Source organism: Toxoplasma gondii, chromosome VI, assembly GCF_000006565.2.
Source record: "Toxoplasma gondii ME49 chromosome VI, whole genome shotgun sequence".
In the NCBI taxonomy this organism is placed as follows: Eukaryota; Apicomplexa; class Conoidasida; order Eucoccidiorida; family Sarcocystidae; genus Toxoplasma; species Toxoplasma gondii.
Genome location: NC_031473.1, coordinates 2,628,702 through 2,643,850, shown reverse-complemented (window position 1 = coordinate 2,643,850; position 15,149 = coordinate 2,628,702). Strand labels below are relative to the sequence as shown.

At 55.3% G+C, this 15,149-nt stretch overlaps 2 protein-coding genes across 2 annotated transcripts; one reads left to right on the top strand and one right to left on the bottom strand.

Moving 5' to 3' along the window:
- Positions 1–120: 120 nt before the first annotated feature.
- TGME49_243460 (hypothetical protein) lies at positions 121–8,693 on the top strand (the record flags this gene model as incomplete). Its single annotated transcript, XM_002366804.2, has 4 exons — positions 121–2,268; positions 2,645–2,866; positions 3,229–3,344; positions 3,825–8,693. 4 exons carry the CDS (start codon positions 121–123, stop codon positions 7,372–7,374), a joined length of 6,036 nt encoding a protein of 2,011 aa, XP_002366845.1. The 3' UTR covers positions 7,375–8,693.
- A 1,050-nt stretch (positions 8,694–9,743) lies between these two features.
- TGME49_243450 (Ras-related protein Rab2BV, putative) lies at positions 9,744–15,126 on the bottom strand. Its single transcript, XM_002366803.2, has 5 exons — positions 13,253–15,126; positions 12,258–12,437; positions 11,604–11,669; positions 10,870–10,961; positions 9,744–10,392 (listed from the first exon to the last, which is right to left on the bottom strand). The coding sequence occupies exons 1-5, from the start codon at positions 13,878–13,880 to the stop codon at positions 9,985–9,987; spliced, it is 1,374 nt and encodes a 457-aa protein (XP_002366844.1). The 5' UTR covers positions 13,881–15,126; the 3' UTR covers positions 9,744–9,984.
- Between the last annotated feature and the right edge of the window lie 23 nt (positions 15,127–15,149).

The window sequence follows — 15,149 nt, the reverse complement described above, 5'->3', positions numbered from 1 at the left end:
TCCGTGCCGGAGATGGGCGTTGATGCCGCAATGCAGCATGTGTAGTTTGAGGGTGGAGCGACGTTCCGAGCTTCCGACCCTAGTGTCTTTGGCCCAGGCTCCAACAGAGGCCTCTTTCTTATGTTTGTGTGCGTGGAAGCGCCGCAGTATTCTTCCGCAACCGCATGTGTGTGTACTCAATTCCGTTTTCGTGAGTCCCGCCCTGGGAGAGGGAAGATGACGGATCCGTTGTCGAGCGAACCTAAGGAGCTCCTCGAATCCGCCGCAGCCGCCTCGTCCCTTCTCTCATCCTCTCCCCTGTCTCTCTCTCGCGCCCTTCCTGCCCCCCACAGTCTGTCTGTCGCGATGGAAGCGCCAAGCTCCGCGAGCATGGCACCGCCCGCGTTATCTGCGGACGGCCGTGGAGACAAAACGAGTCTGGCATCCATGTCTCCGACAGCAGCGAGTCTCGCGAGCCCGAAAAGCAACTCCGTCTTCCTTTCTCTTCAGGTGTCTTCTACGTCGTCCGCCTCGACAGCGGTCCCGCAAGACGAGTGCGACAGCGCAGCTAGCCGCGAAGATGGCAGTCCCCGCACGCCCTGGGCGCTCGACGCCTCTGGCGCCACGCCGAAGAGTGTCTCCAAAGGCTTTGGACCCGAAGACCTGTTGCAGGCATCGAGTGGCGAAACCGCGAGCCCAGTCCGTCGGGCGCGCGGGGGCCGGCGCGAGGGGCTGGGGCCCGAAGGGGACGAAGCGAAGAAGAGTATTTCCCCGCGACACTCGGAGGAGACAGAGCGCAAGGCAAGCGCAGAGGACGAGAGCTTCGAGGCCCTCGTGAGCACCAAGAAGATGGAAGATTGTGCGTCTCTGGGCGGGCGCGTATCAGACTCGGAGGATCCTGAGAGTCCTTGCACGAAAGAGTTGAATGGAAATACAGGCCCCAGCGCGAGGGCAGAACGCAGCTCAAGAAAAGCGGCGCTGCGTCGGATTCGCCAGTTCGCGGGCGTCTCTGGGAAGGACGCTGCTACCTTCGGAAGTGTGTCCAGCCCCGGAGATGCGGCGAGTGCGACAACGCTTGAAATCGAGAGCCTTGGTCAAGACTTCAGATCTGCAGCGGAGCGCGACTTTCTGGCCGTGAAGGACGAAGAAAACCCCCGCAGAAAGAGAGTCCGCACAGAGGTCGTGCCTGGCGGGAGCGAACCCGCGTCGCCTACAGCTCTCGAAGAAGGCGACGCGAAGGCGTTCAGGCAGACGCTGCTGGGGCGCGACGCAGAGGCCCAGAAACCAGGCGACGACCCCCTCTCTTCAGTTCTCGCCGACGCCTTTCTGGCCGATCGAGACGGAAAGGCGGCCGAAAGCAACAGGACGACGCCGAGCGTTTTGGGAGACGCAGAGCTCCGCCCCGAGGTCGACTTTGCGAGGGGCCTCGCCGCGGTCGCGGCGGAGATCGCCTCGGCCCAAGGCCTCGGTGGACGGTGCGACGGAGACAGCGAGCGGAGTCGGCTGCTGTCTCTCGCCTCCGCCTTGGGGAAGGCAGAAGGCCAGTTTGTCGGAGACCGCGTGTCAGAGCCCCGCGATGGGGCGAACTCCGCTGCGACTCAAGAGTTGGGCCCCGGCTCTCTGCCAGGCGACCTTCTTGAAGAAGGCCGACGCCTCCTGAGCTCGCCCGCGGGTCTCTCAATGTGGCTCGAGTGTGCGAGCAACGCGTCGTCTTCCCTGTCAAAGAGGCCAAACGAGGGACTCCCCGCAGACCTGGTCGCGCTCTCGGCGTCGCTGATGCACGAGGAAGCGTCTAACGGGACCCCCACGCCGCGGGTACTGGGCCTCCGGGGTCCTGCGGGCTTTCCGGACACTGAGGAGTCGCCCAGCCATCTCCACGGGGCAGCCCTCGACGCCTTTGGGCTCCAGCTTGGGTCTGAGGGTCTCGCCGCCCGGTCCGCGGGCCTGCTTGGCGCCTTCGCGGGCGAGAAGGCCCCTAGACAGCAGAAGGTCAGGTCCGGGCAGAAGAGTGGAGACAGGACCCAGGCGTCGCGTCCACACGCGCTCTCCCGTGGCCTCGTCACGTCAGCCCCCTCCTCGGCAGGGACCACTCCGTCGAGCTACGGGGCGTCTCTCGTGCCGCACTCTAGTTCAATGACTTCCGTCATGGTGAAGAGCGTCTCGCCTGCGGGAGTCGTCAGGCGAGGCGGAAGAAACCGCAGAAAACGAACGAAGTATGATCTCGCGTACAGACAAATGGAGCAACTTGGCCCCTTCGCTGAAGAAGCCAAACACGTCGACCTCTCCAAGGTATGCAGACAAGGGTCGAAGCAGCAGTATTATCTGGAAACGCATATGTGTATGTACGTGTGTTTTTTGTATATTTGATGCATATACGTGTATGTGCTTAGGCTGTTTCTGGGTGTAGCGTGAATCGTTTTGGGTGTCTGGGTCTTCCAAATGGTACTTTTTCTGCACCTGTCCTGGTCGATTCTTGGTTTTTCGGTGCATGTCTTTGTGTCCTTTGAAGAGTGTGCTGCCACCTGTCAGGCTCTTTCCTCCTAGAAAGTATATATCTATTTATATGTAAGTATATATATTTATGTGTATGCTGGTGTACGTTTGATATGTCTGTGTGTTTGTTCTGGTGTGTATTGGTTTCGTGCTGTCTGTCATTTTTGTGTAGGTGTCGGGGAGCAGCTTTGCGGTGGAATTGTTGAAGAATCCTCATCTCTATTCGTACGAGTCCTGGGTCCATGGCTTTGCTTGGCCCGTGGGTGCGGACGGCCGCCGCCTCCTTCTCCGCAAGCTCCGCGGGGTTTACTGGTCGGATCCGGACTACTGGCAGAAGCGCCTGATGGCTGAAGGCCTTTATCGCCGGGATCTGTTCACTCTCGCGACTGTCCAGGTAGGCTTTGGTTCTCTGCGTGTCGGAGTTAAGGTCCTTTGAAGTGACACGGAAGGATTCTGCTAGAGTTGAACTTTGTTATTCGGTATTGCTAAAGAGGAGATAGTCGAAAAGGTTACGTTTGGTTAGTTCCTGCATTTACGAATTCCAAGACTTGTGTTTTCAAAGTAAAAGAGGAGCGTTTCCGCACATTCAGAAATTCTCGCTGTGTCGTCCTGTTTGTCGTTGGATGCTTGTTGTTCGGTCGACTTGGGTGTTCATTTGGATCGGTTTGAGGCTTCGTTCAGTGAATGTGTGTAGCCCTCTCTGTCGACGTCACTGCACTGCCTCGTTCGACTCTTTTGTCCGATTCACGCATTCAGGAACTGTTCAAAGTCACTCACTTAATGGGAGCCGACGTCTGGGACTTCCTGCTGAAGTGCACGGCACTAACGCACAAATGCGACGCCCTCACAGCCAAGGAGGGGGGCCAGAGCGAGTAAGTTTGCAAGTCGTTCTTTCTGTTATCTGTCACACTCCCTGAGCCTCTTCACATCTTTTTCAGAAGTCTTCTGTTCCCGCGGATTGCGCCATCTTCGTTCAGTTCTCTCGTCGCCATTGTTCTCCAAATCCGTCTTTTGACGGATTCCTTGCCGGCGAGCACTCTTTGTCACGCCGGCCCTGTGTGCCGTGAGTCTCTGCGACCTTCTGCCTTCTTGGTCCACGGGGATCTGAAACGCTCCGAGCCGTCTTTCTCTTGCCTCAAACCCTAAACTGTGTCTGTCCGAAACCTCCTCTGTCGCTGCCGAAGGACTCTCTCCTATCAGATGCCTTTTTCAGTTCCTACACCTTGTTTCCCGGCCCCGCCCCCAACTGTACTCTCTCCCCCGACCTGTGGAGTTTTTGCATCACCCGTCAATTTGTCGATCGTTCCCTAACCGCACAGCCATCACGCGGGTGTCCTCTGTTGTCTTTTCAGCAACGAGGAAGTGTTGCAGAATGCGTCGTCCCCGGAGGCGGCCTCTCCGCATGCAGGTCCCGAAGTGACTTCTCAGGCGTTGGCGCAGGTGGCGAATCTGGGGGGGCACGGCGAGGCCTTCGCGTGGGCCTCTGGCCCCCAGGGCCCATCGAATGACCTGCTGGTGGCGGGAGCGGCGCAGGAGGAGTGCGACAAAGCTGAGCAGGCAAGTGTCGTGGAGGACAGCGAGGCGCTCTCTTCTGTATATCCTCCGCCGTTCCACCACAGCGCGTCGCTGGAACTGGGAGAGACTGCGGCGCCTCCGTCTCCGTTCTCCGGGCCGCGCCTCTCGACGGGCGGCGTGATCTCTTCCTTCGAGTCTTCCGCCGAGGGGATCTGCGCCGCGCTGTCTCTGCGGCGGCCCTCCTCAGGCGGAGATAGAGAGCCGGGTCTCGAGGGCGAGGAAGAGCGCCCGAACCCTGTAGCGGGTCCGTCGTGGCTCGGCGCCGAGGCCCTCCAGGAGCTTCTGGCCGGGAGTCTGAACAGGCAGGAGCGAGGAACAAGCGACGAGTTGATGCAGGAGGAGGAAACGCCGCACGCGGCTGGGCGCCAGGGTCTCTTTCTGCCACCGGGAGTTCTGGGGACGGCCGCGAGCGAGCAGAGAGCGAACGGCGTGGGCCTTGAGAAGCGCGCTCGCGGGCGCCCCAGAAAGCCGCGATCGAACCTTGGGTCTCTCGCCGCGCTCCGAGAGGAGTTGGGCCTCGATCTCGCTCAGAAGGGCGTCGGGCCTGACGCCGCAGACCCCTTCGATCTCCCCGGGGCCGGCGGGCTCAGCAACGGCGCGGACGCATCGGACGGGAACGGCGGCGAGCTGCTTGGGGCCCAGACCGGGGCGCAGGGCTACTCCCAGTTCAGCGGCAGTTCGGCGGCCGTCTCGGCACTGAATCTCTTGAAGACAGAAGAGTTCTCCGGCTTCGGGGCTCCCGGGGTGTCGGAGAGAGGGGATCTCTCTCAAACGGGAGACAAGGAGGCTATAAACCTTAAACGCGACGAGTTCCTCTCTTCGCGGTTCCTGGGTGAAGGAAACCTCCAACAGGCCCATCTTGCTTCGTCTGTGGGAGCTCCAGGGAAGTTGCACGCGCGGGGCGATTCAGGCCAGGAGCTCGGGGCCCATGCCTCCAAACGCCCGCGGCTTTTTGAGGGGGCTGCGCCGCAAGAGGGCGGCCAGCTGTCGGACCTCTCTCGCCTTCTTGAGGAAGAACTGGACGTGGCGAACTCAGCGCAAGCACGCGGGGCTGACATGGATTCTCTTCGGTCTCTGATGCTGCAAGTCGCCGAGGCGGCAGCCGCCGCTGACATTGGGCCTGGCGCATCCGTCCGGCGCGCCCTGGAGCGCAGCGGCGCGTGCGGGGGCGGCAACGGACCCGACGGGGTTGCGACAGGGCCCGGAGAGGCCCCGAGACGGAGTGGCGCGGGGCAGGGCCTCGATTTCCTTACGGAGCAGAGCGGGGACAGAGACGGGACCGCGAGTGGGGCGATGGAGGAGGAGATGCGGCAAATCGAAATTCTTTTGAAGGCGCTAGACCACCACCTGGCCGAGAGCCAGGAACAGCGAGACGAGCGACAGGTGGAACGTGGTCTGGCCTCCGTGGGGAAAAGTGAAGAACGTAAAGATGCACCTTTGGAGAACTTTTCGCTGTCTCCGATGTCAACGCATATGGGAGCCCGTGGTGCCGAAAACCAGCTGGACTCCGGGATGCAGTCCCCGAGGGCAGGGCGTTCTTCTGGGGTCCAGGAGACAGAGACAGGCGGTTCGCCGGTTGTCGCTGGCGGAGACGGAGACAGTCAAGCTCGCGAAGGAGGGAACGGAGCCGTGGCCGACGCCAAGGCTCTCCTTGAGTGCGTGCAGGCCTTGGCCAGTGCTTCGCCGGTGGGATCTCTGTTTTCCACAGGGGCCCTGCCGCAGGCGGACTTCGCCGCGAGCCTGTTGTTTCAGCAGAAGGACCGAAAGGTAGGAGTCTCAAGCGCGGAGGAAGCCCGAGAAAGGAGGGCTGGGGAAGCGGCAAAGACAGGAGGACTCGAGATCGAGATTGGGTCTGCTGGGGGGGTAGACGGCGCCGGTGAGGCGAACGAAACGGAGGCGTGGGGACGCGAAGCAAAGAACGAGGGCGGTCAGGCGCAGACCCTCCAGCTGAAGGAGAAGAGAGAGACTCCCGGGCTCGAGGCTCTGCGGGGCCCCGGGTCTCTGGTCCTCAAGCTCCGCAGCCTGCCCGCGCGTGCGAACTCGAACGCGGCGGTGGCGGCGGCGGCTGCGTCGTCCGCGGCGATGGCGGGGTCGCTCTTGTGGGGCAGAGACAGGTGTGGAGCGAGCGCGGGGCTGCGGCGTGGGGGCGACGAAGAGGCCCGTCAGAGCGCTCTGAGTTTCTTGGGGACGCTTCCGGGTATCGCTGGCGTGGGCAGGAAGCGAGAGTCCGGCGAGAAGAAGAGCAGTGAGCGACCCAAATTTAGCGCATGCAGTGGCGCAGCAGTACTTGCCCCTGCTCTGTTCCCTTCGGAGGCAAATCCCCAGCAACCGCTGGGATCTCGCGGCTTCTCCGAGGCTCTCGGGAGCTTGTTGAGTGGAGGGGCGCCAGAAGGCGGGACTGCGGCCGGAGGTGTCTCCTCGTCGCGCTTGTTAGAGGCCCTCTCGTCGGACACCCACGCCCTTCTGCAGCTCACAGCCCACTACTCATTCATGGCGCAGTTCATGCAGTGCGCGATGTTGTTCGAAGTCCAGCAAGCGTTGCTGCGAGTGATCGCCAGTTTCCGCGCTCAGGAGCGAAGGGGCCGCGCGCAGTCGCGGCTCCCACCGGACAACTGCGAGCAGGGCGAGAAGCGAAGTCGAGAAGACACAGACGAGTCCGAGGGCCCGGGGACAGATTCCACCATGAAGGCCTGTCTCCAGTCGCTCCTGGAGAGCGGGACAGTTCACATGCAATTCGTGCAGCTCATGGCGCAGCAGCTGAGACGTCATGTGCTGGCGAGCGGAGGAGAGAGTCGCGGAGGGGAGCCTGCGTCGGAAACCGAGACGAGGCGGCCGCGAGACCCGGGGTGTGGAGCAGCGTGTGGAGGAGACGAGGAGAGAGGGGAAGGGGAGCAGAAGCCAGAAACAGAGACGACTGGCGAGGTGGAGGCTCCGCCTGGTGCCGCAGGTCGCGTGGCGGGGGTTCTGGAGGAAGAAGAAGAGCCTGAAAAGGCGCTTACAGCAGGAGACGAAAGCCGACAACAGAGTGAAGAGCAGAAGGATGAGAAGAAGAGTGAAGAAAGGAAGGTCGACGAGGAGGAGAATGAGAGAAGGGAAGGTAGTGACGGCGACGAAGAGGGGAAGAACGAGCTAGACGAAAGCTCGGAAGGGACGCTCGAGGGCGAGACTGTGGTGGAGGCACGGAGAGCGGCAGGGAGCGCCGAAAGAAGGCGAGAACTCGTGACGCAAGAGGATTCTAAAACGTCCCCGGATGAGGAGAAGGAGATGAGGGAGACAACCGATGAGGAAACCGCGAAGCAAGAAGACAACCGGGAAGAATGCCTTTGAGTGGGGGCGCAAATGCGGAATGCGAAGATTGCCCAGCTGCTTGGCGTCTTCTGCAGAATGGTATATATGTGTGTTGTACAAGTCTGTGCACATCCAGGCGGGACGCCGGTTGACACCGCGCAGTTCGGGTGTATGCACACTGGAAGTCTGGGCAGAAAGTAGTGTCGGTGACTTTGTGTCTTGATGCTACATGTGGGGGTTTGCGCATGTTGTGTTGATTCTGGAAGTCTTTAGGGCGTGGAACTTCGCTGCGCCTTCTTGCGTAGTCGAAAGAGGTGAATATCCCAAGCGTCTGCCCACGTGCCTTTTTTCTTCTTTAGGGAATTCAAAGTCGCAACAAAACATAGCAGGGACGCTGTTCCACACGCTCTGTTTTAACAGTGAGTGCGCGTGTTCGTGTGGTCATGTGGTCCAATCGGTTAACTTTTGATTTTCCTTGCCTTCGAAAACGGGTTTCTGCCGAAGAAATTCAGAAATTGAAAAGCTGCGAGGGCGCGCTGTCGCGTGGCTGCCTCGCTTCGTTTCACTGGGTTTTCTCTGTAGTTGTCCACGTCTCCTGAGACAGCCGCACCAACGAGGAAAGAAGACAGGGAGGTCGAAGGGCCACGGAAGTGAATGCGATATACCCTGACACGGAGAGCATGTTGTGGCAGATCTTTGTATTACTTAGAGGCATGCACTTTACTGGTAAATATCTTGCAGCTGGCGTAACGAGTCCAGTGGTGTGGGAAGGTGGACAGCGATGACAAAGAACGCGCGTTTCCGCTTCCCTGAACTGGAAACATTTTCAGTATTCTAGGTGGTGAATAGTTTCAGAAATCGTAAGTCCCGTTTTATACAGCTCTGCGCGAGCTTTCTTGCGACAGAGAAAGGCGTCTCCGCGCGTCTTGTGGATAGACTGTAAGAAGATTGCTTGATTGACGATGGAAGAGACGACCAAATGTCGCAAGAGGAAGGGTTTCTGTGATGGACACTTCTACCCTTCAAGAGCGGGAAGAAAGAGGGAAAGTGAATATGTAACTTCAGTTTTAGGGTCCTCCAATGCGGGCTGTGCGTGCGGTTTAGGAAGCTACAGTTCACCGTGGGGACATAACCCTAATCGCAAACAAACGAGAAGAGATAAAAATCCGAACCGAATATTCGTCGTCGAGGTTGTCTTTCTAGCCGTAAGGAAAAAGCCATTGTGGAGAAAGGAGGAAGTCGAGCTTGCCGTTTCTTTTATCGGGGCATTCCCTGCCGCCGCCAGTGCGCGTCCTGGAACGGAGCCGTCATTTACCTCTCTCCTCGTGTGGTGAAACGACAGTCGCTGCCGTTTGAGGCTCCCAGGGAACTGTGGTCCCATTAATGAAAACCGCAAAAAACACCGCACAATCCACTCGAACCGGTCAACTGTTTCACCTGTCTGATGTTGTACCATGGAAACAATTCATAGTAGACTTAAGCTGGTCGCCACACTAACGGCAATTTGTAACCGTTTTTGTGCAGCAAAGAGTCTGTCTTCAGTTACCTGGTCGGTGCTCACGTGCCTGATGATTTTCGGCAGAGCTATTCGCCCGCACGTCTACCCCCTACAAAGTCTTTAACTGTATTCAAGCGAAGACCTGTCTCTGCTCACGACTTCGATCAGGGGCCTTTTTCTCTACTGAGCACTTTCTGAAAAAGCAATAACAACACACACTCTGCTGTCCTTCGTCTTTGCGTTGGATCAGTCGACTTGACTTCGAACAGCCAACTGTGAGAGACACTTGCGTGAAGACAGATGCGTGCGTATCTGTATCTAAATACACGTATAGAGTTTTAAGTGCTTTAAACGCAATCAGAATTCTTAACGTGAAAGGGCGGTCGGCGTCGGTCGTAAACGAACTTGACAAACACGAATGTACTTTCCCTTGTTGAATCGCCTGTGAGCGAAGTGACAGGCAACGCGAGTTGCATGTTACGACAAAGAACGGGGAAGATCGAGAGAAGCCTGGATAAAAACAACACTACAAAATCCCCTTTAAAAGACGGCAAGGGCTCTACGTTGTGCTCTTCGCATTTTCAATCCGTTTTAAAGCTGTGTGCCTAAAAATAACTCGGTACTTCGACTTCGTACTCACGGCGAGAAGTGCATCTCAAGGAAAAGGGATGTTAAGCGTCGTTGTGTCGTTTCCTGATGAATCAACTCTGTTTGTCAAGCTCCGTGTAACTACTTAGCTCTCTTTAGCTCACTGCGTGAAAGTCTACAATTTAATCGTGTAGTTTCAAGGACCTCTGTGCCACAAATAGTGTCAAAAATCACTCTAACACTTCGACAGACGAGGAAACATCCTGTGCACTTGCCAGCGTTCAACGCCTTTAGAAGAAGCAGCAGTGACATCAAGTGAGACGTCGCACTGTGTCTCGACAGACGAGGGGAGTGCAACCTGTTTCTGTCGTCTCCGTCCTTCTCTTTTTCTCTCTTTCTATGCGAAAGATCCGGATCCATGTCAGCAAGGAAGCCAGTTCAGTTAGTGTGGTCGTGCGCCTCGCATCCACCTGAGACGAGACGCATTCCCACCAAGTGTAGGGTTTCTTTCGCTTCGTCCCTGGGCATCACAAAAAGAAGATTCGTTTCTACCTTTTCCTTCCCTAGACGTCGAGACAGGAATCGAGGTAGTCGTCGACAGGGTATCTGTGGAACTGCATTCGCACTGTGCCCCTTCGAACGGCAGAACTCCTGTTCCTTTTCTTTCCGAAGAATCGCCCGAAAGTTTCTCCAAGCAGACCCCCTTGTCTCTCCACCGGGCCCTCAGCGAGTTGAACGACGTCCAAAGTGCCGTTGCTCAGTGCGTGATTGATGCGACTTGTGTCGCTCTGTCCATCCACCTTGTCGGAGGTATATGTGCACTGCAGCTCCAGCTGGCGAAGGCAGCGGAGAACTTGGAGCGTCAAGTCGACAAACGCCGTTCTCACATGCTGCCCCGTCTTCGCGCTCGTTTCGATGTAATGCAAGTTGTGCTCCCCTGCCAAGCGACGCGCTTCTTCTCTCGACACAGCCTACGCGAGAGAAGAAACGCTCGCAGAGAGACGCAGAGAAAAAAACCATGCAGGCCGACGCAAGAGGATGCAGACAAGTGTCGGGTCAAACCATCGAGGGCGCAGACGAAGCAAAGGCAAGCGATTCTAGTGCCTGCATAGGTAAGAAGACTAAACGAGTACTAGCCAAGAGTGGAACAAAGCAAATACTTCAATAGGGGGAGGACCTGGAGTCACACGAAATCCAGCAAAGCGTAAGCAAGAACTACAAAGAAACTCACGCCGTTCTAAGCATGACGGCGGAAGTCAAAGCTCAGAAATATTTGGACACGGGCATTGGGGTTTTCTTTGCATATACACAAAGACATACATACGCGTCTTTGCGTAGACGGGGAGAAATACGCATTTGAGAGGTGACGACTAGCCCAAGGCTGCTCTGGAAGCGGACAGAAGAGACGTGAGGCGTTTCAAGAGACCACTGCCAACGAGAGAACTCACTCGATTTTCTACATCGGCTTTGTTGCCGACGAGAACTTTCTGCACATTTTGGGGCGCGCGGTCCTCCAACTCGCGCAGCCAAGACTGCACAGCTGAAAGGAGAAAAGTTGTAAAAGGACATTCCAGAAACTGAAAAAAGGTGCAATGTGGAAACAACTGGGTTTCCAGCACAAGCGAAACAGCCAGAAGAGAATCTCGAGTGAGCAGTTCCCTCCAATCGCACAATTCGAGTGTCGCTGCGGAGCGTGCAGAACAGAAGAGAGTCGGGAAGTGGAGAAGAGCAAAGGGAAAACGGGAGCGAAGTACGAAGAAAAAAGTGGAAAAGTGAGGCCGGCAATAACAGAACAGCGAGTAGCCACGGAAAGAGCGGGGAAAACCCAAATCCGGAGGAGATCAAAAGGCGCAGTTAACAGAGAAACTTCACTGAATTCGATGGTTCGTGTACGGCCTCAGCACAGTAGTGAACTGACGAGAAACACTGATTTTTCGCAGTCAGACACACTCAGCGAATCGATTGCTCTTCTCTGTCCTTTCGGAGATAAACATCGCCATCAAAGACCACCGGGCAAAAGATGGACTAGCAGAAGACACTCAAGAGACACATAAAATGAGAAAAATAATGAAAACGCAAGACACCAAAGAAATAAGAAAATTGTAAAAAATTCGGGAAATTCAAATGAAAGAGGAGACGAATTGAGCTCCAATGATCAGAGAAATGCGAAAAGAAAACTCACATTCAAAGGACTCTCGCTTTGTAATATCGAAAACCACCAGCGCTCCCATTGCCGACCGATAGTACGCTGAACCAAAACGAAAAAAGCCACAAAAAATTAATACGTCCATATATGTATATGCATATACAAATACACAAATGCATGTGAATATTCTATGTATACGCACACATACATATATATTTGAACAGGCATATACATATATATATATATATAGAGAGAGAGAGAGAGACAGGAAGAATATTGTGAAGTGGCATCGATGTATGTGTACACGTGTCGCCAGGTCTTTGCACACAACTCGTCTCACGTTAATCCCATGGTGGATACAAATAATCATATGTATCCCAATATGGAGATACATATATTAAAATATATTTATGTCTTATTGAACCTGTATATATGCACACACATACGTATATCTCTGCATACTTACACATACATCAATATGAATATATATATATATATATATATACTGATATTGAATTGCCTTTTTGCCCGTGTATTTACATGGATGTGTACACCAATGCATGCCCATATATACATTAATATGTAAGCAGATATACGCGTACATACACACATATACATATGTAGATCAACTACCAACTATCTATCTATCTATATATATATATATGTAAATGCTGAGTGTGAGAGGCGTACAGAGAGTGACACTTCGAAATCGTTCATGACCGGCTGTGTCCCAGAGTTGAATTTTTACTCGTCTCCCGTTTACGTCGAGAGTCTGTGTTTCAAAGTCCACGCCGAGAGTGGTTCTGTGAGGAAGGAAGCGGCCGCGAGCGAAGCGAGAAAGCAAGCAGCTTTTCCCCACACAACTGTCTCCTGAGCAAAAGAAGACGAATCGAGCGAAGCACAGCGGGTGAAACTGGCGCCTTCTCGCTCCTGCATCGAGACCTGCTCCCTGCCGCAGGTTCGTCTACAGTCCCGTCACTCTGCGTAGATCGCACTTGGCTTTCGGCTCTCTGAGACCACACTGGCGGCAAGATTTTGAGAGGAGAGAGACGAAAGCGCTTTCCAGCCTAAAGTTCGACTGATGAAAGGCGAAATATGATGCAAAACAAAGCACATTTGTGAAGAGTGGATGAAAGAAGCAGAGACACGCAGACGCCGATCACAAGGATAAGGGAAAGTGAGAGGACATCAGACGAAAGCATCCGAAGGAAGGAAATACGAAGAGAATCAGAGTTGCAAAGGGCTACTGGAAATCGACAGGCAGGTCGCGACAGAGGAGGCTCTCGACACAAAGAGCAGAGGGACGGGAGGACGGGAGAGAGAAGAGACGCCGAGAGACAGACACAGTGGAGTACAGAAGCACCAGTTTTCTCAAGAGCGTTAGAAGGCGAAGGAGAAGACAATAGACGTCAGAATTAAAGCTTTGGACTGAGCGTATTTCTTCACAGAACAGAGGACTGACAACGAGGAAGACCAGCGTCTGAAACAACCATGAACTCCCATTCAAGAAAGCAAAACGAACTGCCAGACGACCTCTCTCTAGAGCGTCTCTGGTCACGAAAACGGATGCTGGAAAACGCACAAAGCAAGCGCCGATTTCAAGTGTACATACAGCTGAGCAGCGTGCGGTTGCCCGCGGGTATGTGAGATGCTTTTACGCGCGTTCTTTTGCGGCATCCACTGACCGATAATGAGGAGCTTTACAAGGTAGTCGTAGCCGAGGGAGGTTTTTCTTTCCTCGCGACCAAGGACGTACTGCCAAAGGTCGTCTACAAAAGAAAGCTCCGGCGTTCCCTCCACAGACTCGAAAGAGTCCTCAGGAGAAACTTTCTTTCCGTGAGCTTCACTGCCAACGCCGACGAGGGACGCGCCGTCAGACACTAGCGCCTCGGGCCTCTGACGCCGAGGCGTCAGAATCTTCTGGAAACGCGCCTGACTCAACAGAGACGCTGCCCGGTCTCTGAAGCTCTCTGGGAGGGTCGACGAATAGGAGGAAGAAGAAGAAAGAAACGCCGGAGAAGAAGAAAAGGGAGAGGCAGAGGAAGAAGGGGGGGAACAGGAGGAAGAAGAAGAGACAGACGAAGAGGAAGGAAGTATCGGCGAAGCAGTAGAGGGAGAGGCAGAGGAGGAAGAGGGAGAAGATGAGGAGGAAGAAGAGGGGAAGACAGGAGAAGAGGAGGACGAACTGAAAGCTGAACGAGAGGGAGACACCCGAGAAGAGATAGAAGAGAGAGGAGCGGCGACGGCGTCTGTCCGGAGCCCAACAGAAGCCCCCGGGGGAGATAAGGTTTGGGGAGGAATAAGCTTGTGCATGGTGCTTGCTGGTCGCGTTTCATATAATTTCGACTTTGAAAACTTGAAAAACGAGGTCAATCCCGTGGAGCCTGGAGTCCAGGAAGCCGAGAAACAAAGAGGCGACAGCTGCAAGTAGAGCGACCGAAACAAACTCACGAATAGCTAGCAACATTTTCGGCGAAGACGGCGCACAAGTTGCATTCAAAGATGCAGGCCTTCGCGCGACGCTGCGACAGAAGGGGAACATACACAGAGACAGAAGAAACGAGTGACGTGGACGACGAAGAGGACAGGTAGCGTGAAGACTCGCAGAAGAGAACTGGCCGAACACAGCTAGAGGAGAAGGAGGAAGAGGAGGAGACGCTGTGAAGGAAGAGAAGTTCAGTGTGGAGGCCGGGTGCCGGGAGAGCGATGCGAACGGAGGAACAGGAAAGGCAAAAACAAATTCAAGGGAAAAGGCGGCAACTCACACTGAGTGTATACGCGCAGCGGAAGACGAAGACACCCCCGGAATCAGACGAAGCACGAAAGAAATGCGACGACGAATACAGACGGATGAGGGGGAAGGGCTTAACAGCAGCTGAGTAAAGGAGGAGAAATTCAAGAGGAAGAGAGTTCAGCGGAAGTAGAAATGAGCGAGCGCGAAGTACACACGGCAAGCGAGGAACCGACGCGCCGAAAAAAGAAGAGATGAGGCTGGATCACGAGGAGAAGGCGAAAAAGGACGATGCCGTGGCGCGTTTCTCTCTCTTCAGTCTCCGTCACGGCCTTCTTTGGCCTGAAAACTTAAACACAGTTCAAGCAGGGGAACGGACTACTCGTTTTTAGATGAAGGAAACGGCGCGTTCCTCTGTTCCCAAGACACAAAGGCGGTGGTCTGTTAAGTGTGCAGTCCCGAGACAGCCAGCAATTCTTCTTCCGACAGAGAAAACGGCGTCTCGAAATGCCACGAACATCCAGAGAAATCTGTTACCCGCCCGCCGCAAAAAAGCGAGACGCTGTGTATGTACACTTGAGCGTCACATCACAGGTTCCCGCTTTCCAGAAGGCGCAGCGCCGCAGCGGCTGCGAGCCAGAGCTTGCTTTTCTCGTGGTTTTCCGTTGAAACGACAATCGCCCTTGCCTTTCTGTCCTCTCTGTCGCTTGCTACCCCTCCGACAGCAGCGAGATTCCGCTTTTTGCGGAGACCGCCGCCTTCCTGGTTTTGCTGGCTTATCTTTAGAACGCTTTGTCACAGCTACCCTGGAGAGCAGCTCTTCGCGCCGCGATCTCTGAACTCGATCTTCT

Bases quoted from the DNA above. Each gene is read 5' to 3' on its own strand.
- TGME49_243450 (XM_002366803.2), bottom strand. From the start codon at position 13,880: ATGCACAAGCTTATTCCTCCCCAAACCTTATCTCCCCCGGGGGCTTCT. The intron at 12,438-13,252 runs GTCAGTGGATGC...TCTTTTGCTCAG, and splicing joins TGTAAAGCTCCTCATTATCG to GAGACAGTTGTGTGGGGAAA. The intron at 11,670-12,257 runs GTACGCCTCTCA...GTTTTGGTTCAG, and splicing joins ATTTCGAAGTGTCACTCTCT to CGTACTATCGGTCGGCAATG.